This window comes from Alternaria ethzedia (assembly GCF_023757985.1).
Source record: "Alternaria ethzedia strain BMP 0044 chromosome Unknown scaffold_3, whole genome shotgun sequence".
In the NCBI taxonomy this organism is placed as follows: domain Eukaryota; kingdom Fungi; phylum Ascomycota; class Dothideomycetes; order Pleosporales; family Pleosporaceae; genus Alternaria; species Alternaria ethzedia.
The window spans coordinates 1,739,447-1,766,430 of record NW_026056196.1 but is presented as its reverse complement, the minus strand read 5'-3'; the positions used below and the strand labels follow the sequence as shown (position 1 = coordinate 1,766,430).

The following is a 26,984-nucleotide window of genomic DNA, read 5'->3' as shown; positions in this document are numbered from 1 at the left end:
GTGGCGTTTACTACTAGGAGTTATGGGAGGAAAGGTGTTATGGATGGTGTCTTAACAAGGAAAATCATGTAGATGAGTAAACAATTGATGTACAACTAGTATGGGAAATCTACACCGACCACGCCGAGCCATATTCTAATTCCTACTTCCTGCTACCCTCCCTATAACTCTTCCCAAACACATCGCCTTCATCATCAGACTCACCCATCTCTTCATCGCTTTCTTCATCACCGCCGTCATCACCAGAGTCCGAGTCTTCGCTCCGTCCCAGCGTGTGACTAGATGTCTCACTCTCCTCCTCATCTCCGTCATCCTCCATACTCTCATCTGAATCTCCTTCGCCCTCACTATTTTCCTTCTCGTCATCTTCATCTGCTGCAAGCGTAGAGCCCGAAGATTCCGACCGACCTAAGGTGCGGCTAGACGCATCACTTCCTTCATCATCTCCAGTATCTCCAGTATCCTCGATAATCTCACTCATTGGGCCTTCCGCCAAGCTATCCCAGCTACGACCACGCCCAGAGGCTGTTGCGAACCCATCTCCTGCTGTATATTCTCGCCCATCGAATCTTCTTTCACTCTGAGCGTTTCGTCGCTTGGTAGCATGCGTTGCGCCCAGGCGAAATGCGTCGTTTTGGGTGGGCATGTCTGCGGCAGGGTTGTAGTCGTGGTACTGGTGCACAGTACAGTTGGAGCGGAAGCTAGTGGCGATGAGAGGACCGAAGGGGTTGGCGGGGGTGGCGTGGTTTGGTTTCTGTGGTGGGGTGGTGGGCATGACGGGTGATCTTGTTGTGCTGATGATATTGATAATGTGTGTGCGAGGTGGATACGTTATCATGACAAGAAGCAATTCCGGAGACTTTATATAGGCCAGGGGCTCTTCAATGAGAGACAGATTCTGGGAGCTGTTTCTTAAAAGTAGAACAGGAGCGTTCGAGGGTCTCACGTCGATGTCTTGTGTGGAGAGATTTGGGTTAAGACAGAGACATAGTTTAGATCTACGTGTTGTAGATCCCAAGGAGAGGTATCGGCTACGGTATCTCATCCTATGGAAGTACGAATCCCAATCCCAAGCGCCCTAGCAGGAGTAGTAATGGAAATCTAGATCGTGTACAGATACCTCGGGTTATCCTCACCCATCTCAGCAATCTCCTCTTCAGTCTTGCCCTCAACCCTCCAGTCCTCCTTACCAGACAGCTTCCTGTTGTTCTTCATACGGAAGTAGAAGTGTAGCGCAATGTAGATCGCGATACCGAGGGCTAGCAGCCCGATAGTAGCGCCGTAGCCCGGAATATATGTTGGCGCGGTATCGGCGGCGTACAAGAAAGGTGCCGCAACACCTGAGCAGTTACCGATGGTGATCTGCATACCGCTCGCAAAGGCTCGCTTTCCGTATCGGGGATTGTTGACAGCGATCCAGGAGAAGGCGATTCCGGTGGCTACCCATAGGCCGAGCGCGACGATGAAGCAGCCAGCGAAGCTGAGGCCGAGTCCCTATACGCATGTCAGTACATTCGTTGGGATGGTGGAATGTTGAGGGCCTACCTTGTTTGCGATGAGGAAGATGTACCCGATCATACTAACAGCGAGCCCACCTATACAGTAAAGACCTCTGTTTTGCGACTTGTCGCTGAAGTATGCGCAGATGACGTAGGTAAGGAAGCCGCAGACGTAGACGGGGATCGTCAACGCCTGAACTACTTGACGGCTCCATCCACCTCCGAGACCGTTGATGATGGTGGGTAGGAAGACGGAGAAACTGTAGAGCATGCCTAGTCCAACGAATTGTGCAATGGCGTAGGCGTAGACCTTCCAGTCTTTCACTCCCTTCATAACATCCTCGCGCGCGAGTTCTTGACCAGAAGTTGTTTGGCCGACTTCCTTCATTCGGAGCAGGACAAGGTTCCGGCGGTCTTCCTCGGTCAAAAAGCTGGCCGTCTCGGGGCTGTTGGGTAGGACGAAAGGTACGGCGATGGCGGTGATCACAGTCGGAATGCCGTTAATCAAGATGATCCAACGCCATCCATTCCAGCCTGCTACACCGTCGAGCTCACCGATTGCGTACGCTACAACACCCTGTGCTTGTTAGAGCCTTTCTTTTGTCTCGTGGAGGCGATACTTACACCTAGTCCACCTGCTAGTGCAGATGTACCATAGAAGCACGCTTGTCTCAAGCTAACGTTGCGCCGGTTGTAAAACATGCTCAGGTAAAGAATGACGCCCGGGAACAAGCCGGCTTCGAACATGCCCAGCAGGAGACGGCAGACGATGAGTCCAGCGAAGTTATTGACAAAGCAGGAGAACGTGGCTACCATGCCCCACATGAACATGAGGCCTCCGAGATATCGGGCAGGTTTCATTCGCTTCAGGATCAAGTTTGACTAGATGTCTAATTAGCATGTAAGACTAGGCTCTGATGAACGCCAAGCTTACCGGAGTTTCGAATATCTAATACACGATTAGTGGAAGTCAACAAACATTGGGTGAGAGCGACACTTACAACGTAAGTAACGAACAAGATGGATACCGCGATTTGGAACTGATTGCTATCGGGGTCCATGCCAAGATCCTCCTCCATCTTGTAGAGACGAGCATTGCCGATGTTGACTACGCGAATCTGTCAGTCTAGATCTCAAGATGAGCATACCGTACGCACCTCGATCCATGAAGTTCATCAGGTAGATCCAGCATATCATGGGCACGATCCGGATGTCCAGCTTCCTTAGCAGTTTTGCTTCAGTGACAGGATCAATGTCAATCATCGAGGCGGATTGTTCGACGTCTTCGAGTTTGAGAGGCGGGTTTGGTGATGTGTCCGAACCTTTCTCGTCCCTGTACTCCGGTTCTGTGAGCACGGGCCCATCTTTGTTTGCGTTCATGCTGTCAACAAACGAAAAAAAAATTGTGTGAGTGCGATCTCAAGTTGGAGGTGTTTCCAGCGGGGAGGTAAGTTGCTGTGATCGTCGTCAACGGCCAAAAAAGTATTGGAACCAGTCTGACCCTTATAACCCGAACACCTGGGGAAGGGTGCCCCGGCCCCATGGGGAAGCGAGATATGCCATGCGCTTGGTATACGGAGACGCACCGTTGGCATCGATCAGGCAGAAAGACCGAAGCGAGTTTGATAATCTCGTCGTCGAAGTGCCGGTAGCCGTTCTTCCGCCCTGGCGTGCTTGGAGGCTCTGGACAAGGGCGCTTCCAAGCTTCTAATACTGGGGTAATTGGTGGTTAACCAAGACCTTCACCTCCTTGGATTCTTAACCTGTTTTGGCAAGGCTGGACGTGGATCGCGTCAAGGGGACCAGATCTTCGGTACGGAGGAACGGGTATCTTCTGTTGTGCAGCCTATCATCTTGCGTAACGCAATGGTATTCGCAATCCCATGTGCCAGATGCTCGTAATACCAGGTATGCTCAACAACTTTCCCATGTAACGTGCACAGACTCGAATGCCTGTCCGGACCACAGCTTCTGCACAACTCTGAACAGCCGAACAATAAGGCAATCTGCGCTTAAATACGAGAACAATATGCACAGAGCCCGTTAATAGTACACGACCGTGAATCAACTGAAGTGCTCTTGATCACTGCCATGTTTGGTGTGTGCATGCTGCGATCCACAACAGCGCTCCTCTTAGTGCTCTGAGCAATGCCACGGATGCCACATCTGATTTGACCGGAGGACGCACTGAATCTAGTGAGGAGTACTTGGTCCGAGAGATTGCGTACAGACACTGCCTTCCTTTGCTCCGTGGGTGTTGTTGTCATGCTCGATACCAAGTCGCCAAGTCCTTAGCCTGCGTTGACGCGCTTGGCAGTTGTGTCCTATGCAAGGACGTCGAGCTTCTCCACACATCCGATGTTGCTACTGTATGCGGTAAGAAGTGGGTATGACAAAAGATGATTCTTGGTGGTGAATGAGAGCGTAATGATATATCAGCAAGTCTAAGATGTTTCAACAGAGAACGTCGCAATGTGAGGCTCTTCGACGGCTTCTTGTTATTCTTGCCCAGCCGGATAGATCGGTATGAGATGCATCGCGGCTGCGTCTCTACAAATTGATTCGAGCGGGAAGGCTGAAACATTGCAGCAGTGCTGCGCCTCGGGCGGAATGATAGATGCTTGTGCGGCGGGCTTCTGCATTCAAGAGCAAGTACGCCTGTTGTGCAGAGCGGGCAAAGGGATGTGATAGACGGCCAAGCACCGAGCCGTTGCCCAGCATGAGGAGGATCAGTAGAGATATGGCGCCGCTGACGATGATGATGAGAGATGATGGATGAACGAAGGCGGAACCGCTGGTGGATGATCGGACGAGGCAGGGGCAGCGCGTCTTGGAAGGCGCGTCGCTTAGTCATCACACCCTAAAACTCACGGCGCGAGGACACACTACGACTTGGAGATGCAGTGCTAAGATCTCAAGACTTGCACATGAGATCCAAGGCACCACTCGACCGATTTAGCCCCATGTGTCTATCCCTGCTCGCCATGTGTCCATTGCAAGAAATCCGTTTGAAAGACCGCGGTGAAGAATTGGCGTGGAAGAGGGGAAGGTTCATGTGCTATCCTCTAATGCTGCCATACAGCCACTAGTGCCCTGATGAATTCCTCTGTTACTCGGACACCTATACAGATATTTTCTTCGGTCTCCAGTCTCGGCACATGGTAGAACACAACGTCTCGTCTGCCAGTGCGTTTCTACATCACGAGTAGACTGATGTAGTAGTCAAAACCACACACGTACGAGCCCACATCATCGCTGAGCCTTACGTCGACAGCTTGTCTTAATATCTCCTTTCCTTTCGTCTTCGGAAGGCCGATGGAGGAACAAGCTTCCCTCCATATTCCAGCTGCTGCATCGATATCAACCGTCGTCGGACTATTTGACCACGCTGGGAGCGACGCATATGAAGCGCTTTTGAATATCGTAAGACAGATTTACCCGTCACGAGGTTCAACGTGCGGCTGCGAGAATTCTGTACGCGTAAAACTTAGAACGGGTAGGGCGCTGATGGTGTTGCGCGAAGTTGGTGTTGGAAGCGTAAGCGGTGGCGCGGTCGGGGATGACATGGGTTCCCCACGTCAGGCATGCAAGGTCCGGTAGCGGTGCACTTTGATTTCGAAGAACGCAGCCCTCGCAAAAAGTGTACTCCCGGTTTGACTCATACCCACAACTTCCCAGACATAATGCGCTGAGTTCGATACTCGCCCTCATCAATTGTAGTTCCTTGTAGCCTTACTTCCCGCGTTCAGCAGCTGGCGGCTCTTTGTGCAAGTCTGACTCGCACCGCCCACCATGGCAAGCAACGGCGTCAATGTCGCGCAGGGTGAGCCGACCAAGGTGACGATCCTGGGCAAAGACTCGATAGTCGTCGACTACGGCATCTGGCAGAATTACATCGCCCAGGACCTGCTTACCAACATTCCCTCGTCGACGTACGTCCTCATCACCGACACCAACATCGGCCCTCTCTACACGCCCACGTTCGAGCGCGCCTTCGCGTCGGCCGCATCTTCGCTCTCGTCCTCCCCACGCCTCCTCACTTACCAAATCGCGCCCGGCGAGACGTCCAAGTCGCGGAATACCAAGGCAGCCGTAGAAGACTGGCTGCTGTCGCAAGGATGTGTGCGCGACACAGTCATAATAGCACTGGGCGGAGGCGTCATTGGGGACATGATAGGCTATGTCGCGGCGACATACATGCGCGGCATCAAGTTCGTCAATGTGCCTACCACATTGCTGGCCATGGTCGACTCGAGCATAGGCGGCAAGACGGCCATTGACGTGCCCGCAGGCAAGAACTTGGTCGGCGCCTTCTGGCAGCCCGAGAGGATCTACATTGATTTGCAGTTCCTCGAGTCGCTGCCCAAGAGAGAGGTCGTCAACGGAATGGCAGAGGTGGTCAAGACGGCGGCAATTTGGAACGAGGAGGAATTCACAACACTCGAGGGCAATGCAGACGCCATCCTGGCTGCGATTGACCAAAAGCCCGTCAACGGCCGCAAGAACTTCGACAAGATCGCCAGCATACTGAAGCGCATAGTGCTGGGCTCAGTACGCGTCAAGGCCGAAGTCGTCTCGGCGGACGAGCGCGAAGGCGGCCTGCGCAATCTGCTCAACTTCGGACACTCGATCGGACACGCTTACGAAGCCATCCTCACACCCCAGATCCTCCACGGAGAGTGCGTCGCGATAGGAATGGTCAAGGAGGCCGAATTGGCCAGATACCTGGGTGTACTGGATCCCTCCGCAGTCGCGCGCTTGACAAAGTGCATCGCGAGCTACGGACTGCCTACATCGCTAGCGGACAAGACGGTGCGGAAGCGGTCGGCCAACAAGCATTGTCCCGTAGACGAGCTTATCAAGATCATGGCTGTGGACAAGAAGAATGCAGGCAAGACTAAGAAGATCGTGCTTTTGTCGGGCATTGGCCGGACGCACGAGAAGAAGGCTAGCTCCGTCGAAGATCGCGACATCCGAATCGCCCTCTCACCGAGCATATCTGTTCACCCCGGTATCCCCTCCGACCTGAACGTGACGTGCAGGCCTCCAGGATCCAAGAGTATCTCCAACCGAGTCCTCGTGCTTGCTGCGCTTGGAACTGGATCATGTCGCATCACCAACTTGCTGCACTCTGACGACACACAAGTCATGCTAGACGCGCTGGCGAAGATGCAGGGTGCTAGCTTCGCGTGGGAGAATGATGGCAAGGAGCTAGTCGTCACCGGCAATGGTGGAAACCTCAAGGCGTCGAGCAACGAACTCTACCTCGGAAACGCTGGCACTGCCGCGCGTTTCCTGACTTCCGTGACTGCACTGTGCCAACCCGTCGAGGGCGTGACTTCCACAGTAGTCACCGGCAACGCGCGCATGAAGGAGCGACCCATTGGCCCGCTGGTCAAGTCACTCCGCACCATGGGCGTCGAAATTGACTACCAGGAGAATGAAGGCAGCTTGCCGTTGCGAATCTCTGCATGTGGTGGCTTTGGTCCGGATTCCTTCACGGGCGAGATTGAGCTTACTGCCAACGTGTCGTCGCAATACGTATCGTCCATCCTCTTGAGCGCGCCATACTCCAAAAAGCCTGTAACACTGCGGCTGATCGGTGGCAAAGTAATCTCCCAACCATACATCGATATGACCATCGCCATGATGGCTTCCTTCGGCGTGCAGGTCGAGAGATCCCAGGATGATCCCAATACCTACCACATCCCCAACAAGCCCTACACCAACCCCTCCGAATATGAGGTGGAAAGCGATGCTAGCTCTGCTACCTACCCTCTCGCGATCGCGGCTATAACAGGTACGACGTGCACAGTGCCTAACATCGGCTCAGGCTCCCTGCAAGGTGATGCGCGATTCGCTGTTGAAGTTCTAAAACCCATGGGCTGCAAGGTTGAACAGTCCGAGACCTCTACAACAGTCACAGGCCCTCCTCGCGGCGAATTGAAAGCCGTCAAGGAGATCGACATGGAGCCCATGACGGATGCTTTCCTCACAGCATCCGTGTTGGCCGCAGTAGCATCATCGAATGGTAGCACAGCCACCACTCGCATCTATGGTATTGCAAACCAGCGTGTCAAGGAATGCAACCGCATCCAAGCCATGGAAGATGAGCTCGCCAAGTTTGGTGTCACCTGCAGACAATTTGACGATGGTATTGAAGTTGACGGAAAAGCTTACGAGCTCGAAGCTCCAAAGGTCGGTATCCACTGCTACGATGATCATCGCGTCGCCATGAGTTTCGCTGTGCTGTCATTAGTCGCTCCAGCGCCAGTCCTCATTCTTGAAAAGGAATGTACTGGAAAGACATGGCCTGGATACTGGGACTCTCTGAGCCAGATTTTCAAAACCGAGCTCTCAGGCGTGGAGCTACCGCCACGGCCAAATGCGCATAAGGCAGCGTCGAAGACTGAACAGAAGTCAATCTTCATCATCGGAATGCGCGGCGCCGGCAAGACGACCGCTGGTGGATGGGCAGCACGTGCGCTCGGACGCCCCTTCATTGATCTGGATACTGCGCTCGAGGACCATGTCGGTATGACAATACCGGAACTTATCAAGTCACAAGGATGGGACGGCTTCCGGAGCGAGGAGCTGAAGCTTCTGGCCAAAACTGTCAAGGAGAAGCCTAATGGGCACGTCTTCGCCTGTGGTGGTGGGATTGTCGAGACACCTGAAGCTCGCAAGATTCTCGTCGACTATCAGAAGAGTGGTGGTATAGTACTACTTGTCACGCGTGATATCAACAAGGTAGTCGCCTTCTTACAGATCGATAAGACACGGCCAGCGTACGTAGACGACATCATGGGCGTATGGCTACGGAGGAAGGACTGGTACACGGAGTGCAGTAACTACCGCTTCCACAGTCAGGTTCCAGGATCTGGGGGGCTCGCTCAGACGCAAGGGGAGATTGCCCGTTTCTTGAACACCATCACTGGCAAGGCCACTACGTTGAAGGGTCTCAAGAAGAGGAAGCACTCTTTCTTCGTCTGCTTATCTGCACCCCGACTTGAGCCTTGCATGAAGACTCTACCGGAGATAGTAGTCGGATCGGATGCTGTTGAGCTCAGAGTCGACTTGTTGGAAGACCCGAACGGGCAAGAAGGTCTGCCAACACCAGAGTTCGTGATCGAGCAACTGACAATACTGCGGACCGTAACATCGATACCTATCATATTCACCTTGCGAACGAAAGCACAAGGCGGGAGATTCCCAGACCAGGCATACGATGAGGCCCTCGTCCTTTACCGGACAGCATTGAGACTTGGTTGTGACTTTGTAGATCTGGAGATGACCATGCCAGAAGACATCCTGCGCGAGGTTTCCGACACTCGCGGATACTCAGAGATCATCGCTAGCCATCACGATCCCAAAGGCGAGCTCAACTGGAGAAACGGCTCGTGGATGCAGTACTACAACCGCGCGTTGCAGTACGGTACTGTCATTAAACTTGTGGGTGTCGCCAAGTCGCTCGAAGATAACTATGCGCTTGCAGAATTCAAGAGCTGGGCGAACACTGCGCACCCTGTCCCCCTGATCGCCATCAACATGGGCGAGCATGGCAAGCTTAGCAGGATACTTAATGGCTTTATGACACCCGTCTCGCACCCCCTCCTGCCCTCTGCTACCGCACCGGGTCAACTATCTGCAGGAGATATTCGGCGGGGCTTGTCGTTGATGGGCGAAATTTCGACGAAGAAGTTCTTCATCTTCGGCTCACCAGTGGCACAAAGCCCTAGCCCGCGTCTCCACAACAAGCTGTTCGGTGAGACTGGGCTCCCACACGTCTACAGCCGCCACGAGACTACGGATGCAAGCTCAATCAAGAACATCATCCGCTCGCCAGACTTCGGTGGAGCCAGTGTGACAATCCCGCTGAAGCAGGACGTCGTACCTCTCCTCGACGGTTTAGGCCCAGAAGTCGATGTCATCGGTGCCCTCAACACCATCGTTCCCGAGAGCTCCATCGATGAATCCAGTGGTGAAGAGGTCGTCCGTCTAATCGGTCGTAATACCGACTATCTAGGTATGATGCTCATCCTCCGCAACGCCGGCGCGCAAGGCAGCGGCTCTGCCCTCGTCATCGGCGGCGGCGGTACCAGTCGCGCTGCCATCTACGCACTCAAGGAGATGGGCTATGGGCCAATCTACCTCCTCGGCCGCAACCCCTCGAAGATGGAGACCCTCAAGAACGCCTTCTCAGCAGAATACAACCTACACGTCATCGGCTCCCCAGAAGAAGTCCAATCTATGGAAAGCACGCCACAGGTTGCTATCGGAACCATCCCTGCTGACCAACCCATCGACGTCGCCATCCGCGAAACGCTTTGCACGTTGTTTGAGAAGGGCAAGGCGAGCGTCAAGGACGTGGAGCCAGGTCCAGAAAGAATATTGTTGGAGATGGCGTACAAGCCCCCCGTGACAGCGTTGATTCAGCTTGCGATGGACAACGGGTGGAAGACGGTCAATGGTCTGGAGGTTTTGGTCGGACAGGGTGTGCACCAGTTTGAGTACTGGACTGGTGTCAAGCCGCTGTATGCGGTTGCTAGGGTGAGTTTTGCTGTGTGAATCATGATTAGGATGAAGCTAACGTTACGCAGGATGCTGTGATCAACCAAACGGACTAGACGGGGAAGAGGTTTCTATCGTGGGGGACTTGGGTCTTATGAACTTGGTGTAGATGAAAAGCACGATACATCATGACGTTATCTTCGATTTGCGATTTCCAAACTATGTCAATGTAAATGCAATAATGTTGCTCAGGTGAATATCGTCACGCTGAACTTACGCGTTGAGCTGGCGATAATGATGTGATGCCGCACTGGCGCACGGATGTCTTCACGTGGCGCTCTAGTCTTTTATAGTGCTAGCGTCTGACATCATCCTGCGGTCCCGTTGGCTGAACAGCAGCACCCTGTCTCTGCTTTCTGCCAGCGCGGTCATTAAGAAACACATGTCTACGAACAACGCCCGTTGTGTTATTGAACTTCAACTCATCCCGAACCCTTGAATGCCAAGTATATCCTTCGCAGGAGCCAAGAAACGCAAGACGCGTCATTCCGGTTACACCTTCACAAAAGCACGTCAAGAACCTGGAATCACGATGCTCGGGCCAGCCGAGAGCGGACTCTTGCGTCTGGTCGATGAACTCCTCCTCAACATCATCGACCATGTCGAAGGCCAGGATGCGCTTTGCAGTCTTGCAGCGACGTGCACGCGGTTTCAAGGCCTCGTTGAACCCTACATCTGGCGCAAACTGGTAGTCTTGAACGGAGGACACGCGCAAAGGATTGCCACGGCACTGGACAGCCGGGACAATCGGACAGACTATATCCAGGATCTGGCTATTCGCTACAAGGATGAACGTCGCGAGGGGATTGAGGATCTGAACCATTATCTGAGTTTGATGGGTAGGCTCCGTCATCTCCATGTCGAGAGCCCCTGCCCGAACAACTTGGAATGGCAAAACGGCATCTACTTCGACGGCTACTCGAGGATTGATTACAACAACTTGCTTGCGGCGGCAGTGTATCCACGCGCGGGCATGCCGATGACGTTACCGATGCTACAGTCGTGTAAGTCAGATGTTTCATGACAATAAGCCTGACTAACGAAACGCAGTAACGCTCCACGCGCATGGTTCGGGAGACAACAAGTTCAGATTAGGTCGCGCTGTCGCAATGTTCAAGCATCCAACTTTGCGTAATATCACACTATCTTGTTTGAACTTCGACGGAGATCTCCAAATCTCCGAATCGGAGAAGAAGACAACATGCCTTCAGTCTCTAACGCTAATCGAATGTAATGTCGGTGTTCCGTTCTTAAACAATGTCCTGAGCCTACCCAAAGCTCTTAAGGAGTTGTCAATCGGAGAGCGACTGCACGTCTTCCAGGAATGCCAACCGTCCATGGATCCTGAACAACGCACATCCTCATCTCGATTCCTAGTCGCACTGCAGAAACAAGCACATTCATTGCAGCGCTTGACACATTGCGGTGGTCACGTTGGATATCTAACCCAGCGCGATACCGATCCCGAAGGCGCAGAAAAGCTACGCTCTCTCGTCGAGCTAGAATACCTCGAGCTCGGTTTCGAATCGCACCTCTACTACTACCTACGACAAAGCGGCTTCCCGCCATCCCTCAAGTCGTTAAAGATGCTCGACTCCGCCATCTCCATCAACTCAGGCCACGACCTCCGCTCGCTGTCCGACATCGCCTTCCGCTCCCTCACCTCACTCGTAGACGTCTGTCTCCCAAGAACACTCGCAGACGACTTCATACTGCACCTCAAGTTCTCCGACCACTCTTTCTTCCGCCTCTTCGAAATCGTCGACGCGACAGAACAAGCTCACCTCCTCAGCGCTCTCTTCTTCGACCGCGCGGCTACCTACAAGATCGCCACCATGCTCAAGTCATACAGCACGAACGCCCACTTCGTTGTTTCACGAGAAATGTTCCCGTCGGGGAAGTCTTTCATCCCGCCATATATGGAGGGCGAAGAGCTGCCTGTTGAGGAATTGATGTATACCAGCGACGACTTTTGGCGCTTCAACGGCATCAACTACCGCATTATGGATGATGAGAATTGGAGGGATGAGCTTAAGAAAGGGAAGAAGCTGGTCGTTTGTAAGAGGTGTCGGAGTAGGGGGTTGGGCGTGGATGAATGTAGGAGTTTGGGTGATGGATCTGCTTGCATTCCTTGTAAGGGTACTGGGCTGGGGGTGTGCGAGTGGGAGCGAGATGAGAGTGGAGAGTTGGTCAGTGCTGGAGATGCTAAGGCGGAGTAAGTGGAAAATGTCTGGCTTGTTGACTTTGTGAAGATCTGAATTGTCGCAGGCGCTGCTTGGTGATGTAGTGGTAAGCGGTGTCCAATCAACGTTGCGTGGTCAGCAAGGTCTACGATGACATGCTATCACCGGAGTTTTGGCCCGAGAAACATCCTGTTTATTTCAACCAATCTGTTCTCTACATGGCCCGTTTTTGCGCCTTTCCACCGATTCAAGAGGGGATTCGAGTATCATCCGTCGCGTTGGTTTTGGGCGAGTTGTGAGTGGCTCCCCGGCTACATCTCGGCATTTGGGTCACCGCAGTACCACGATAAACCGGATGGAGCTAGAGTCAATGTGGCTTCGCGCGCACAATAATTGTGTGAGCTAGTAGCGAGGAAGTATTTATGACGGCTCCTCGTTCTCTCACTTCTGTAGTCCTACATCACAACGTCTTGGTATCACTTCACTCGGTATATTGAGAAACAAGACGCAAGAATCAACGTGTTAAGACAAAACTTCAAGTCTAAGAGCAATATTCAGGATCTTGAACACAAAAATCGCTGTGTCGAACGCAAGACCTAAAGTACTACGCACAAGACCTGAAGTATTAAGCGCGAGGCCAAGAGTATCAGGCCCAAGACTGAGAGTATCGAACGCGAGACTAAGATTCTCAACACCGTTCTACAAAACATGGATATGATCTCCTACACCAATGCAAACTCTGCACCTACCCTGCAAAGCATCTTACGTACCTCCGCGATGAGCGCTGAAACCCAGATGCCAATCAGCTCTCCTACGACCTCTGATGTGTGGCCGGGCTACACATGCCTGTTCTCGCAACTATCAGGAGAACTCCGAAACCGTATCTACGATTACATCCTAGAAGATGAACCAGCATCTATCATACACGTGCACTATAACCCTAATTCGGCACTGCTTTTCCGCGAACGCTATGCAAAGCACAAGTACATGGGCCTGACACAAGTCGACCGCAAAACGCGTAGAGAGTTCGCACCTCTGTACGACAGCGGACTTTACTTCCACTTCTCTCAGCTAGCCCGTTTCTACCGTTCGGGTCTCGCTGGCAAGAACGATGCATATCCCGCACTAGTCCGCCTTCTATCTAAAATCAGAAAAAGGCCTTCACCAGCGGCGACGGGCATCGACTCGTCAAACCCAGGTCTCGACGTAACACTCTTATTCCGACTAGACCCGTATAACTGCGATGTCACAGGCCGCTGGTTCCTTGACACAGAATACAAGAGCCACAGAAATGGCCTTATGACGGGCATCTTATGCCGCATGCTCGCGTGTCTACCTTCATGGTACCATCTGTTGGAGCCGGGAGCCATCACCAAGATCAGCATCTTGAAGTCTCGCTATCGGAGTGGCAAGTCGTTCATCCTCGTTACGTTAGAGCTCGACTCTGAGATCGAAATCTCGCGCGCTGCCATCGTGCATGCGCATGTTGAGCGGGCGCTGGTTGCAGAGATGGATTTCTCGATGCCCGATAGCGGACCGGCGGCGTCGCACAATTTTTGAGGGTGAAGTGTGTTTGGAGAGGCGAGAGGTGTAGGGAAAGACGCCAGTGCAAGGGGATTCGGAGATCATGAGGCGGATGACGAATTGTGGCAGAGTGAATCTGGAGACGGTTCGGGAATGGGTGACAATGAATGTGGATTCAAGTCATCGGGGAAGAGAAGAAGCTCCAAATGCTGCCTAATCACTCTTCCAAATTGGTCTGTGTGCGCCCCGAGTACCTTATAAGTACCCCTTCTAGTCTGCTTCTTACATACACTGTCTCAATCAACCACTTAAGAAGCGAGCTCAACTGGCATAACCCAACATGGATGCCGATACAACAATGAACGATGCGTCCGATGTGGGTGTGGTGTCGCGGCTTCTGGAGCTGCCCGGTGGTAAGCCAATCGTCATGTTTGCTCCGAGATCCATGTATACTGACCTACGGCGAAGAATTGCGCAACCACATATACAGCATCATTGTTGCCGGAGAAGCAGCTCATGGAGTCAAGCTGCACCGCAAGCGCCGCGGCCGCTCTCAACACTCGAAACATGCTCTGAGAGACCGTCATCCTAGTCGCCAATTCCTCGGCCTTGCTCAAACGAACCGACTATTCCGCTCCGAATTCTGGCCGCTTTACACAAAAGCCCACCGCCCTATCATTGACATCGAGGAGCTTGCCGAGTATCTTGAGGTCGTTCCGCACCCTGACGAATATATCAATAGCTCTATCATCACTACTCTGAAAGCCGTGCGCCTCCTCAAGACACCCAAAGCCGTTGAAGCCCCTGGTATCGATATCCGGCCTCTTTTCCGCATGAAGTGGAAATCGTTCCCATTCGTCGTTACCAAACGGTCCACGCATCGGTATTGCGAGGAGCACGAGATATTCCATTGGCTTGTAAACATAAGCTGCCGTAGGAGCCGGACCTATAACAAAGTGCTCAGGGATAATGGAGTCGTTGCGATCTATTTGCATAGACGCCATAACGCCGTTGGCGTGTCTCCTGCGGTGGAAGACGTTATCACAGTACGCCTGGGCGACCTCGTGAACATGAGACTTAGCGGAGACAGAGTTAGCTTCTTCCAGAGTTTCGTTGATGCTACGAGAACCCTCCTAATATTCGGTTCCTGGAGTAACGTCGTGATAGAATGTACTAGCGGTATGCAGAAGATGGTTGCGAGAAAGGGACAGACTATTCTTGTCGAGCAACTGGAAGATATCTCGGATGATGTGTGAGCAAACGCGTTACCCAGAGAGCGATTGCGATATCTGGAGGAGAAAGAGATGTGATGAGGTAGGAAGTTCATCGAGAGTGGAAGTCTCCGATGCCGTGAAGGCCGACTTCTGGTAGGCGAATGGTTGGTGGACACGTATGATAATGGTGTTGTTTGTCCACTTCAGGTGCGATTCTTACCGCTATGCCACTTGCACTGTCTACAGGGCCAGATCAGTGACAAAAGTAGTGACAAATAAGCCAGACATGATCGGTCAGGACTCTAGATCGAAAATGAAGAATAAAGTGGGGACAATAGTCGTGAGGTTGAAGGGTACATACTTTGACGGAGACCCCGTCGTCTAGTATGCTCACCATGATAACAGCAATGATCGATCACTGCCGCGTCCTGCGTATGTCTCCCTACTAAAACCAATCGCAATTAACAGGCGATCTCTCAGTATGGGCGTCCCGAGAAAACACATGTCCGCGTCAGTGATACACTCCATCAGCGGGAAGTATGGTACCGCTTCCCAAACCGTGCTCATCGGAAGGTGACGCGCGAGCACTTTTTGCGCGATACGCGATAGATGTCCAAGACGACTGTGTCGGAAGAGAGCAGCCGGCTTGTGGTAAGGTCTCGTGATGATGACGGAAAGAGCTTTGACGAGAACTTTATAGAATGGGTAAAGAAGGGCGTATTCGGTGAAGTGCACAACAATTAGTACTATATCGCGAGTGACCACGATCGACTGTTTCTCGATCATGCACTAAGGTCTTCTAGAAGGGATTGGCAGGTACGGAAGGCGGTGGAAGGGTGTTCGAGTACGAGAGCTTCGATGCTAAGGCAGCATACCCTCCGTGTGTGCGCTTTGAAGAGGAAGAAAGAAAGTCGTCGTGCGCTGCCTTGAGTAGTCGGTGATGCTCGTCATGCGTTCCTGTAGTATCGTCAACGTGCGCCGCATCGCAATTTCTCGACCACAAAGTCTGTGCGATCTGTGAATCATCTCTAGACCGTTCCTCGCATTCGGTGGTGCTGCGGTCCGACTGGGGGTTGAATCGCGATATTAACGTGAAGGAACTTTCCGAGCGAAATCATCAAGGTGTCTAGGAACGGAGGGGTGTCCTCTACGATAAGCGTTGTCCAAACTCCATTTGACAACAGGGTGCAGGATGCGAGACCCCGAGTATTTGTTCTTTCGAGAGAACAGGCGAAAGTGGCGTTTAGGAGCTAAGAAGACGTGAGTTGAACGGTGCGCGTTGGACTAGTGGCGACTTCCCGAGTTCCCGCGTGCAGTTCACTCCTCCTTCCCTGTGCCATCACTCGCCCAGGGCCAGCGGCAAATGCAAACATGAACCCAACATCACCATGCCCTTAATGCGCATTAACGCTCATTTACCGCCTTTGAAAACAGTAGTCGTCCAATCTTACATCAGGCTCGAGTTTGTGTTGCTGGTAACAGCTGCGGCCGTCAGCCTCGTGTACTGTAAGCCTCGCAGGCACAGCCTCAGCCAGCTGGCTCTTGGCTTGCACTGTTCACCTGGGCATGATATCACGACCACAACACTCTACACAGCTGCAACTACCGTGATTGCGCACCCAGGATGGTACGCCACGAGACGTCTAGAGCGTCGGTCGCACTGGTGCTCAGTGTGTCAACCGCGCGGAACCCCGCAAAAGCAACCACTAGCCGCACCTGAAGCTATCCTTCACACGCGCCACGCACGACCTTGGAATTGGCCCGACACGACGCCAGGCCCAAGCATCGGCGACCCCACGCGGGACCTCCATCAGGCTCAAGAGGCGCGGCAGATGGTTGCGATAAGCCCTGGATCGAGCTGATGGCTGCAAATGGAAGACTGCCGTGTGCATCAGCTGCAGGCTATACAGGTTAGCTTCTCACCTTGCCTTTCCATGTCGACACTGTCAGCTTTCTTTTCCTCCCTCCTCCTTGTTTTTTGGTCGGTGTGTATCTACACCCCTCCTCCCTGACCAGTTCTACCCTCGGGATATTTACATCACCTCTCCTGCGTGCTCTGGATGCGCCTCGATTATCGTGTTGCTTTACAACATGATCCTTCGTCGATCTCGTCTTCTAAACCTCAAGCGGCCTAACGGATAGCGACTCTGGCGTCAGCGGCGCAGACCGCCTTGCAACTCGACAATGCCATTACCGTTCAACCAGGAATCATGGATCTGGTATACATGCGCTGTATGCATGATCGGGGCAAGACTGTGAGTGCAGTTCCCGTGCATTATCCCATTACATCAGTCTATATTCATGATCTGGTTTCGCATTCGAGAATGCGGCTTCGCATGCGATGCAATGCGCTGGCGGGCGACCTTGGATTACTGAGCGCATCGGTGCTCTGCCCTTCTGCTGCTTGCATCAACTGCCTGCGATCTACCAATGTCTACCTGCTCATTGTAGCATGTGCATGCATTTACTGACCAGATTCGTCACGTAGGATTTCGCGAAAGATGCTCTTTCGATCCGTCAAAGGCCTACAGATCGATGACTGGACTATGGGCCTCTTCGTCACCGCCGCCTACACCGTTATGATTGTGCTTGCGAATCGGTGGCTCAAAGTCCAGTCGAACCTGGAACCGGAGAATTTCGACTTCAGCGCACTGACTGTGGAAGAACTGTCGAGACGACGGTTCGGAAGCAAGCTCGTAGTCGTTGTAGAACAGATGCACATCGCCGTGATCTGGGCCTGCAAAGCATGTCTTTTGATCATGTACCATCGCATAACACGGACGGCGCTTCAGAAAGAGAACATCGCCATCAAACTGCTCGCCGCATATACGGCACTTGGATTCGTCGTTATAGAGGTCCTCTACTTCTCAGCCTGGTGTCGACCCTTTTCTGCATACTACGCAGTGCCGACTACTTCTTTCCAGTGCAACGCCTTGGTACACCACCGGATCACCAAAGCTGTCTTCAACATATCATCGGATTTGATCATGCTATGTATTGCATTGCAGATGCTCATCCGATCCTTGCTACCCATGAAGAGAAAGCTTATATTATGTGGCATCTTCTCTCTCGGTATCTTTGTCGTGGCTGCGAGCATCATGAACAGCTACTACTCCTTCAGCAATCCTTACAAATCCACGTGGATCTACTGGTACGTCCGAGAATCCTCGACGGCCATTCTTGTCGCCAACTTGCCATTTACATGGACAATACTGAGGGAACTGTTCGACATGGGTAACTTCGATGACACGAACCCTCCTCCATGGACCTATCACTCTGCTCGTACGGCTGGAGGTCGCAAGACGGCACAACTTCTTCACCATCAGTCCGCGACAACGGCCGCACGTACAGGAGTCAGACGATCTCCGGGCAACAGTAACGGAAGTAAGATGACGCAGAGTATGACCATGGTCGCTTCAAACATCACAAAAGACCAAACCAAATCGCCTGCTATTAGCGACAGGTCTGATTTTGCAAAGGAGGATCTACTCCAAGAAGCCATCCAGTCCCATGACTTCGCGCCCGCAGTACTTCGTACCAGTAGAGACGGTATTGTCGACATCGACCTGGAAACTGGGCTTGTTGAGGAAGTCAATGCGCGACCAGTCTCTCCAGATCACGCGCAGCAACGCAACAAGCTCGTCTCGGCCCCACCTACGATTACCGAAGATGGTACTGGGGGCTTCTACGTCAACGACCACCCTATCTCACCACCTTCGCGCGCGCATCTCGTCCTTTCGATGAGCGGAACGCGGGATAGCAGCATGTCGAGCGCGCACAGGAGACCTTACAGTCCGACATCGAGCCTTGTCAGCGGTGCTACAGGGAGTCGACGAGGGAGTGCATCGACCCAGGGTGGAGTGGCTGGGCACACCGCAGGGGGAGGCCGAAGTGCGAGAGATCGAAGAGCGAGAACCAAGTTGAACGAGTAGAGTAAGTACATTATGGACGAAACGACGACTAGCATATACCCCTTGTAGACGAACCGCTTTATGGCACTTAGACTAAAACCTCTAATGTAATATAATACCGCACGCTTATCCGCATTGTCTGTTCGAGGGCACATCAAGGGCGCAAGATGCCGCTTTCGGTGATAACTGCAGGACTGTACGACGTGCCATGAGCCGGTGAACTAGACTTAGGTGGGATGTCTGGAATGTAACGTTAAAACCAAGGGATGGTGTATCCTTCCTTCCCCAGACGACCAGGTAGGAAGGCACGTGAGAGAGCGACTTCGGCAGGCGCTAACGGACCCTTCCCTTGGTCCACTGACGCGAACTGCAACCACTGAGCATGGCGCGATTACTGACCGCCAGCCGCTGCAGGTGAAGCGCCATAGCTGCGCTCTCCTGCGCAACAACGCGGAAGTAGCTGGCGTGCAGGCCGAGTCATTCATCCGGTGTGCTCACTATGGTATGTATGCCGTGCAGACTGCAGCCATGCCGCGCTCTAGAAGCTTTGAGGTGCGTTGGATGGCGACATGGGCTCGGCAGAAAAAGTGCAACAGCCGAAGGAAGCGAAAACCTCTCTGGCCCGTGACGACAGACATCCATCTTTCACCATGCTGCCCAATTCCTGAGCTGCCTGAGCTGCGACTGCTCCACCCAAGCATTACCAGGGCGGAACCTTAAAGTAACTTGGAACTAAATCTTTTCCATTATCGATAAGAGGAATTTCTCCGCGAGGGCCCTCCTTCCTTCACTAATCTCCTCTTGCTATACTGCCCGCCGCGAAGTTAGCACTCGACCCCACCACCTCCACCAGCCGTCAACATGAGGAACATTGTGGTCCTGGGCGGCAGCTCCCACCCGCAGCTCACCGAGTAAGTCGACGCGCGGAGAAGCGGGCCATGGCTGTGACTAACTGGGCGATAGGACCATCTGCAACCACCTCGGCATACCCAAGGCCAAGGTGCTTCTCGACAAATTCAAGGGTGGTGAGACGCGTGTCGAGATCGAGGAGAGTGTACGAGGAAAGGATGTCTTCATCATTCAGTCCGGCGGCGGTAAAGGTACGAAGCCCTCGTGCAGGTCGCGCGCGCATTCCTAGCCGCAGTGGTACTGCAGCGCACTTGGGACGGAACACGACGCCCGCGTGCGCTGCGATATGTGAAGAACCCCGCTAATGTCTCGTGTTGCGCGCAGTCAACGACCATCTGATGGAGTAGGCCCATCCTCATGGTGTAGTTGAGTGAAGTGCCTGACCGTCCTCCAGACTTCTCATTACCATCTCGGCCTGCCGCACCGCCTCGGCGAAGCGCATTACCGCCGTCCTCCCTCTGTTCCCCTACTCGCGCCAGTCGGACATTCCCTACAACAAGACTGGCGCGCCCCTCTCCAAGGTGCCTGGCACGCGCTCGAGGACCGGCACCTACACGTTCGATTCGCGACCGCAGACGCCCTTCCCTGGGCAGGCGGAAAGCGCAGGCCTCACCAATGGCTCCGCCGCGCTGCACCACCAGCTCAGTAGAATGAAGCTAGACGAGCGCAACGGCGGCCGCACTGATCCTACAAGCCCGGTCAAGCAGAATGGCATCAAGCGCACCGAGACGGTCGACTCGAGCAGTTCCGGCAAATCCGACAAGGGCGCATACTTCAATGGCGACCATGGCGCCAACGGCACCAACGGCTCAGTTGCTCCAACACCAGGCCTCACGCGCGCACCGACAACTACGAAGCCTCCTGCTTTCGAGCCCCAGGTTGGATACCGCCAATGGGTCGCTCAGGCCGGTACCCTTATCGCGGACCTTCTGACTTGCGCTGGCGCCGACCACGTTATCACGATGGATCTCCACGGTATGTACAATCTTGGACGACCTGAGATGGCTGTGCTAACAACGTGCTAGATCCCCAATACCAGGGCTTCTTTGACATCCCCGTGGACAACCTGTACGGCCGCCATCTCCTCCGCAAATACATCCAGTTCAACATCCCGAACTACCAACAAGCCGTGGTAGTCTCTCCCGACGCTGGAGGTGCGAAGCGCGCGACCGCCATTGCCGACGCCCTCGGCATGCCCTTTGCCCTTATCCACAAGGAGCGCCGCCCCACACAGATCAACGACCGACAGAACGCGACCATGATGTTGGTGGGAGACGTTCGGGAGCGCACAACTATCCTGGTCGACGACTTGGCGGATACATCCAACACCATTACCCGCGCGGCAAAACTCCTGAAGAAGGAGGGCGCTACGCAGGTGATTGCGCTCATTACACACGGTATTCTGAGTGGAGATGCTATCGAGCGCATCAACGCCAGTGCACTGGACAAGGTCATTGTGACCAACACCGTGCCCCAGGAGGATCACAAGAGCCGGTGCCCCAAGTTGGAGGTCCTCGAGGTTGGCAACGTATTTGCTGAGGTATGTTGAAACTACCAACGAGACGTCGAGACTTACACTGACATTCTGTAGGCCATTCGACGCGTCCACCACGGCGAGAGCATCAGCGTGCTGTTCGACTACAGTTAGTACCTGTACTCATGTAGTATCCGTTTCTTGGGAGACCGTGCTATCTGCCCCGCTAAGCTACGCTCGGATTCTGTTACGGAGTACACTTGCGAAAAGTAAAAGAAAAAATGGGCCGATGGAGTTGCTGGTTGTCAAGGATCACACTATCTGTCGACTGCGCTCATTGGGAATATGGACATGAGGGGTGTTTTTATCGTGCTTTTATGTTTATAGACTGCTGAGGAGCAGTATATCAAATACCTGTACCTGCATTATGAGCATACGTGCATGGACTGGCGTTGGGGAGGCTGTTCTTTATAAAACTCGAGTAGTGATATGACTCTGTGTGTTTTATGGCCGGGTCCAAAATAGAATGTTGTGTCTTGTTCCATTTCACTTATGTGATATTGCTGTGACTATGTATTGATGCAGTCGCCGCTCTATGTTACATCAGACCATCAACTATCCTCTACTACCATGCTCTCCCGATCGTCGAGAGTAATTCTTACCCTGCTCGTCATCTATTATGATGCCAACGCACATCCGCGTCCTCTGTCTATATTAAACCCTCTGTGACGTGGTACAATCATGACCCCACGCCATCAGGAAAAAACTTAACACCCTAGAGACTACGTTGATGCTACGTCACCCACTTCGTAGATTTTTGTCTCGATGTAGTCCGCAGGCCTGTTCAGTTTTTTCCTTGCATGGGGTGACCCTCTAGACGAAGCCTCGTTGTTTCCAACAAATACCCATACTGCCCATCCCAAAGCATTACCGTACAAATACAACACACAGATCTACTCCATACAACAACCATCACACCACCTCCCCACATCCTCATTCTTTCCAGCCCCTTCACCCAACCCCCTCATCTAATACCCTCCTCCCACCTCCCCACCCCACTATCCTTCCGCCTCCCCTCAGCCACTCCCACCTCCTCACCCCCCGGCGTAAACAGTTCCGCACTCAACACCAGCACAGCGGGCACAACCGCCAACGCATCGATCGTGCCGCTCCGGCCCCTCTTACCATGATGTCGCAAGTTCATCATCGCGTTCACTTCTCGCGATTTCACGACGTCTTTGCGGATGCGCGGCCAGTCTTCGCTGTTCCGATCGCTGGAGCGGGGGGAGGTAGGTGAGGTGGGTGATGTTACGGACGCGGATGTAGATGCGGATGAGGAGCTGCGGTGCCGAAAGGGTGATAGTGAGGAGAGGGTTCGGGAACGTCCGCGTTGTTTTTCGGATGGTGTGGAAACGGAGGGGTTGGTTGGTGATGATGGGTGGGTTGGTGTGGATGGAGATGTGGTGCGTGGTGTTGTGATACGGGGGAGTGGAATGTTTATTTCTGTGTAGAGAGGGCCTTCGTAGTGGACTGAGAAGGGCTCTGATGTTGATGTTGATGGTGATGTTGATGTGGCGATATCTGAGGTTGAGGGTATAGGCGCATCGTGGTCGTGTTGTGGGGTTGTGGGGGCGGAATCTAGGGCTGGGAAGGGCTCGTAGCAGGGGCTGTTGTGGTCCATGATTTCTATCCACTCCTGTTTTCTTGATTCTTTGGTTTTTTTAACGGAGGTTTTGTGGTCTTAAAGGTGGCGAAATCGCTGGAGGGACGGAGGACCAGAGAAATGGCGGCGTGATGCGTGTGTATATGCCCTGGAGGCGCGGTGATCAAAAGCGTCGCGCGGTGGGCACAGCCTCGTTCAGGCAACCCTTTGTTTTGTCACGTCGTTGACGCCCGAAACACGCGCGGGACGGCGATTATCTCAGACTCTCAAAAGATCGGGAGTCTGCACAGCAGTGAAAGCTCCTGTTAGTCCACTGGTTGGTACCGTCGCGCTGGTAGATAGCGAGAGGTTTGGGAATTGTTGTTGACAGTCAAAGGCCCAAGAATCAACAATCCACACGAACGCGTCCCAAACGCGATACATATACGTCTAAGCCAAAGTAGGCTCCCATTATCTGCACTTCAGCTGATCGCAATAAGCCTCATTTCCACACGCGTGCGGCTCAGCGGCGGTGTCGCGGTTAGAAGCTTTCGCGAGCCGCTTAGCCGATTGACATGGCTGTGGGGGCTGTGCAGGTCCGGCGGCTGACATGAGGATGAGGCTCAGCGCTACAGTAAGACGACACTACAAAGCTGACGTCTATGTTCCGTTTTTTTCGGGTGAAATTTAATCCCATCAAAGCTTGATCAGCTACACGTGTATCAAGACAAAAGAGATGCGTGATTGAAGTGTGCTATTCGTGGTGTCGTTGACATTATCATTGTTGACTATATACAAAGCTGCGTTACTGCAAGCTTACAACAGGCTCAAAGTGACCTTTGCGCCCTTGACGCCCCTGTGAACGTGAGGCTCACGGACGCTCCTCTTCGCGGTACCGTTGACGGGCGTACGGGCTGGGAAGCCTTCCCACGAGGTAGCGTAGTTGGCAACCGCGGCAGCAATACCGCGGGAGTGTAGGAGCCAAGCTCCCTCGTTGAGGTTGGTGACGTTGTCGGCGGCCTGGTGGTAGTTCTGGTCGAGGATCTCTCCTGCGACACCACCCCAGATAGCCTGCTCCTCCACGGTCTTGACCTCATCAGCACCAGTAGTGGTACCACCTGCGGGGATGTTGGCATCAAGGAAAGGACCGTAGTCGGAACGACCGTTGAACTCGGTAGCGTTGCTGGAGATGTTGAGATCCTTGAAGTAACCCTCGAAGAAAGTCTCAATCTGGTCGCTTCCAGCGGGTCCGCTCAGACCGTATGCACTGCCGTCACCGTCGTAGATCTGGTGGACGTAGTTGGGAGACGCAATCATGTCGAAGTTGAGGTATGCGCGGATGTCAAGAGCTGCTGCAGGAGACAGGCTCTCGACGAAGAAAGTGGAGCCGAGGAGACCGGACTCCTCGCCAGACCAGAAGCCGAAGCTAACAGCGTTCTTGACGTTGTACTTAGCGAGCGACTTGGCGACGTTCAGGATGGCAACGGTTCCAGAGCCATCGTCGTTGATTCCAGGACCGGCACCGACAGAGTCAGTGTGAGCACCGAGCCAAAGCTGGTTGTCCTTGTCACCACACTTGCTGGTAGCAAGAACGTTGTTGGTGGTGATGATTTGGACGTCGGTCAAAACGTCCAATTCGCCGGTGACAGTAGCACCGCTTGCGACCTTGGAAAGGATTGCCTGGCCCTCTGCCTGAGACAGAGTAACACTCGCGACGTAATCACCCTCCGGGCGGGGAGGGGGGCCAAGCGTTGCGCTGATAGTGCCAGCAACGTTGTTGTAGATGATGGCAGCTACGGCGCCAGCGCTTCCAGCAAGAGCAGACTTCAGTCCAAACTCACATTCACCGCGCGAGATGAGTGCGATGCTGCCGGATACTTCCGCGGGAAAGTCAGACGCTTCGCAACCGAGGTTGTTGACGGGAACGATGGGTGCGGTGACGAGGCCATCGGTAGAGGCTGAGTATTCCAGAATCGTGGAGTTGATCATACGTCCGTCGATGGTGAACTTGTTGAGCGTGCCGTTCAGCATGACGTAGTTGGAGAAGGGCTGGAGTGTGACATCGTAGTATGAAGTAGACTCGAGCTCTTTCTTCAGCCACTTGACGGTGTCATTGTGAGCCTCTCCTCCCATGATCCTGTTACGGGCTGGGTAACTGTAGGCAAAGTCCTCGAGCTGCTGAGCACCCCTCATCAACTTCTTGATGGTGATGTCCTTCTGGAGAGCCTCCTACAACGATCGTGAGCATAGTTTCAACGCGACTGTTGGGGGTTGAAGTTCCATACCTTCGTGACCAGAGGCTTCTTGGGGCATGGCTTGGCGTTGTGACCATCCTGGCGCTGCCTGATTTCCGCCGTAGGGACGGCTGCAGCACCAACGGCGAGCGCAGCGAGACCGAGAGTAACCCTCATATTGACAAATCTGCTCTATCTCGAGTGTTTGAGATGGTAGAAGCAAGCTGCGGCGTGTCTCCTCTCTGGAGTGCGGAACGCGCCCTTTATAGATCTCTGTTGCAGCGATCGTCAGGTCGTGCATGCGTCGCCATGCACAAGTTCCGTGGACCTGTTCCGTCAACTGCTTCTGCAGCTATCGCGTGCACTCGCAATCAACGCCCTGTCTGCCAAGCAGCTCAATATGAACAAGCTCCTATCATTCGCCCATGGCTTCTCCACTTTTCATGCTTGATCCAGCAGCTGGTAAAGACAAGCCGCGCCAATGCCTGCTTCATTCCGGTCGAGTCCTGGGCGGCGTCTGGGCACGCCTGATAGTGGCGCTCAATTGCGAGGTTTCCGCAGCGCAATTGGAGAGAGAACTCATGCGGGTGGATGCCGGCGGAGGCAAGATCACGCTCGCCAAGAAAGCCGGATGGATGCTCTTTAGGAAGGTGGTCATGTCCGGCTGCGCGACCCGCATAAGACCCGTTCTGTGGCCGTTTAGGATCCATGGTGTATCGCGGAACACTCAAAAGCCCTCGTGAGGTTTGTCATCGTCGCCTCTTCCTTCAGGAACCCCGCTTCGTGCGATCTGGGCAGGTCAATTTGGTGTGACCGGCTGTCGAATCCATCGGGCGATAGCACGGCGGCGCCGAGGTCCCTGGAAAACGGGGAGCTTGTGCCTGGCGCACGGAGCAGCCGATAGCTGAAGAGATAGCGAGACCATCTCAGGGCTCTGCAAGAGCAATCATCTCAGAGCAAAAAGAAAACGGTAAAAGATCTGTCGCAAACAATCGATAGATATGAAAGAGATGTGGAGAGTGACGAGGGCATCGATGGCATATATATCTCAGAGCACCATGTTGTCCTCCTCTTGGCGACACCATGGCCCATCGGGCAGCTCCCAGTCATATCATGGTTGGCTGAGAACCTTGACAAGCGTTTGATAGCAACTCCCGGGCCCAAAGATGACGATCCTCACCTCACTATACGAACAACTCTGAGCTCTTCAATTGATCGCTTGAGATTGGGATTATGATTACGCGCCCGCATTACAGTTCATGTGTATCTTTGATATACATCAAAACAAACAGCGTCGAAACAAGAGAAGTCTACTATAAACTTCGTAACAATCATAGGGAAGGACACGATCCAAGAGGAGAAGCCCGAAAAGAACGCCGACACAGCAACGAAAAGCCTACTCTTTCCGCGCATAAAACGTCAAGTTCTTCCCCCAATCATCAATAAGGTCGCCGGCATTTTCGAACCTACCATCACCATCTGGCGACGGACAATTATCTGCAAACTCCCGACCCAGCCACGTCGCATTCATACACTCCAGCATCCTTCCAACTCGCGGGGTCCAAGTATCGAGCGCCATGATCTTCCCTTCTTTATGCCACGGATGGCTCAGTATCTCTGCGGTGATGATTGCCGCGGGACTTGTCGGAAAACACATGTCTGCAGCAACCTGGAAGACCGGTAGAAAAGCGGGCTGGTAGAGGCTTATTAAGAGCGTAGAGGGCGTGATGGAGAGGTATTGGTACGGCTCTGATACTACCGTGATGGGAGGGTTGCATTGAGAAAGCATGACCATGTCTACGCGTTCGTAGGCCGGGTCGCGA

General features: G+C 53.4%; 8 protein-coding genes across 8 annotated transcripts; 5 read left to right on the top strand and 3 right to left on the bottom strand.

Annotated features, from left to right (window-relative positions):
• Positions 1 to 142: 142 nt before the first annotated feature.
• Positions 143 to 481, bottom strand: J4E87_002080 (uncharacterized protein; the record flags this gene model as incomplete). The annotated part of the gene is made up of 2 exons (XM_049373719.1): positions 143 to 408; positions 478 to 481. The coding sequence occupies 2 exons, from the start codon at positions 479 to 481 to the stop codon at positions 143 to 145; spliced, it is 270 nt and encodes an 89-aa protein (XP_049237089.1).
• A 620-nt stretch (positions 482 to 1,101) lies between these two features.
• Positions 1,102 to 2,879, bottom strand: J4E87_002079 (uncharacterized protein; the record flags this gene model as incomplete). The annotated part of the gene is made up of 5 exons (XM_049373718.1): positions 1,102 to 1,494; positions 1,546 to 2,076; positions 2,124 to 2,381; positions 2,501 to 2,607; positions 2,657 to 2,879. 5 exons carry the CDS (start codon positions 2,877 to 2,879, stop codon positions 1,102 to 1,104), a joined length of 1,512 nt encoding a protein of 503 aa, XP_049237088.1.
• A 2,412-nt stretch (positions 2,880 to 5,291) lies between these two features.
• On the top strand, positions 5,292 to 10,126 carry J4E87_002078 (uncharacterized protein; the record flags this gene model as incomplete). The annotated part of the gene is made up of 2 exons (XM_049373717.1): positions 5,292 to 10,049; positions 10,100 to 10,126. 2 exons carry the CDS (start codon positions 5,292 to 5,294, stop codon positions 10,124 to 10,126), a joined length of 4,785 nt encoding a protein of 1,594 aa, XP_049237087.1.
• A 476-nt stretch (positions 10,127 to 10,602) lies between these two features.
• On the top strand, positions 10,603 to 12,289 carry J4E87_002077 (uncharacterized protein; the record flags this gene model as incomplete). Its single annotated transcript, XM_049373716.1, has 2 exons — positions 10,603 to 11,027; positions 11,338 to 12,289. 2 exons carry the CDS (start codon positions 10,603 to 10,605, stop codon positions 12,287 to 12,289), a joined length of 1,377 nt encoding a protein of 458 aa, XP_049237086.1.
• Positions 12,290 to 13,030: 741 nt separating this feature from the next.
• Positions 13,031 to 13,813, top strand: J4E87_002076 (uncharacterized protein; the record flags this gene model as incomplete). The annotated part of the gene is made up of 1 exon (XM_049373715.1): positions 13,031 to 13,813. The coding sequence occupies one exon, from the start codon at positions 13,031 to 13,033 to the stop codon at positions 13,811 to 13,813; it is 783 nt and encodes a 260-aa protein (XP_049237085.1).
• Positions 13,814 to 17,492: 3,679 nt separating this feature from the next.
• On the top strand, positions 17,493 to 18,923 carry J4E87_002075 (uncharacterized protein; the record flags this gene model as incomplete). Its single annotated transcript, XM_049373714.1, has 1 exon — positions 17,493 to 18,923. One exon carries the CDS (start codon positions 17,493 to 17,495, stop codon positions 18,921 to 18,923), a length of 1,431 nt encoding a protein of 476 aa, XP_049237084.1.
• Positions 18,924 to 19,763: 840 nt separating this feature from the next.
• On the top strand, positions 19,764 to 21,459 carry J4E87_002074 (uncharacterized protein; the record flags this gene model as incomplete). The annotated part of the gene is given in 6 exon segments (XM_049373713.1): positions 19,764 to 19,813; positions 19,866 to 20,002; positions 20,022 to 20,085; positions 20,206 to 20,786; positions 20,837 to 21,351; positions 21,403 to 21,459. 6 exon segments carry the CDS (start codon positions 19,764 to 19,766, stop codon positions 21,457 to 21,459), a joined length of 1,404 nt encoding a protein of 467 aa, XP_049237083.1.
• A 2,284-nt stretch (positions 21,460 to 23,743) lies between these two features.
• On the bottom strand, positions 23,744 to 25,338 carry J4E87_002073 (uncharacterized protein; the record flags this gene model as incomplete). Its single annotated transcript, XM_049373712.1, has 2 exons — positions 23,744 to 25,156; positions 25,213 to 25,338. 2 exons carry the CDS (start codon positions 25,336 to 25,338, stop codon positions 23,744 to 23,746), a joined length of 1,539 nt encoding a protein of 512 aa, XP_049237082.1.
• Between the last annotated feature and the right edge of the window lie 1,646 nt (positions 25,339 to 26,984).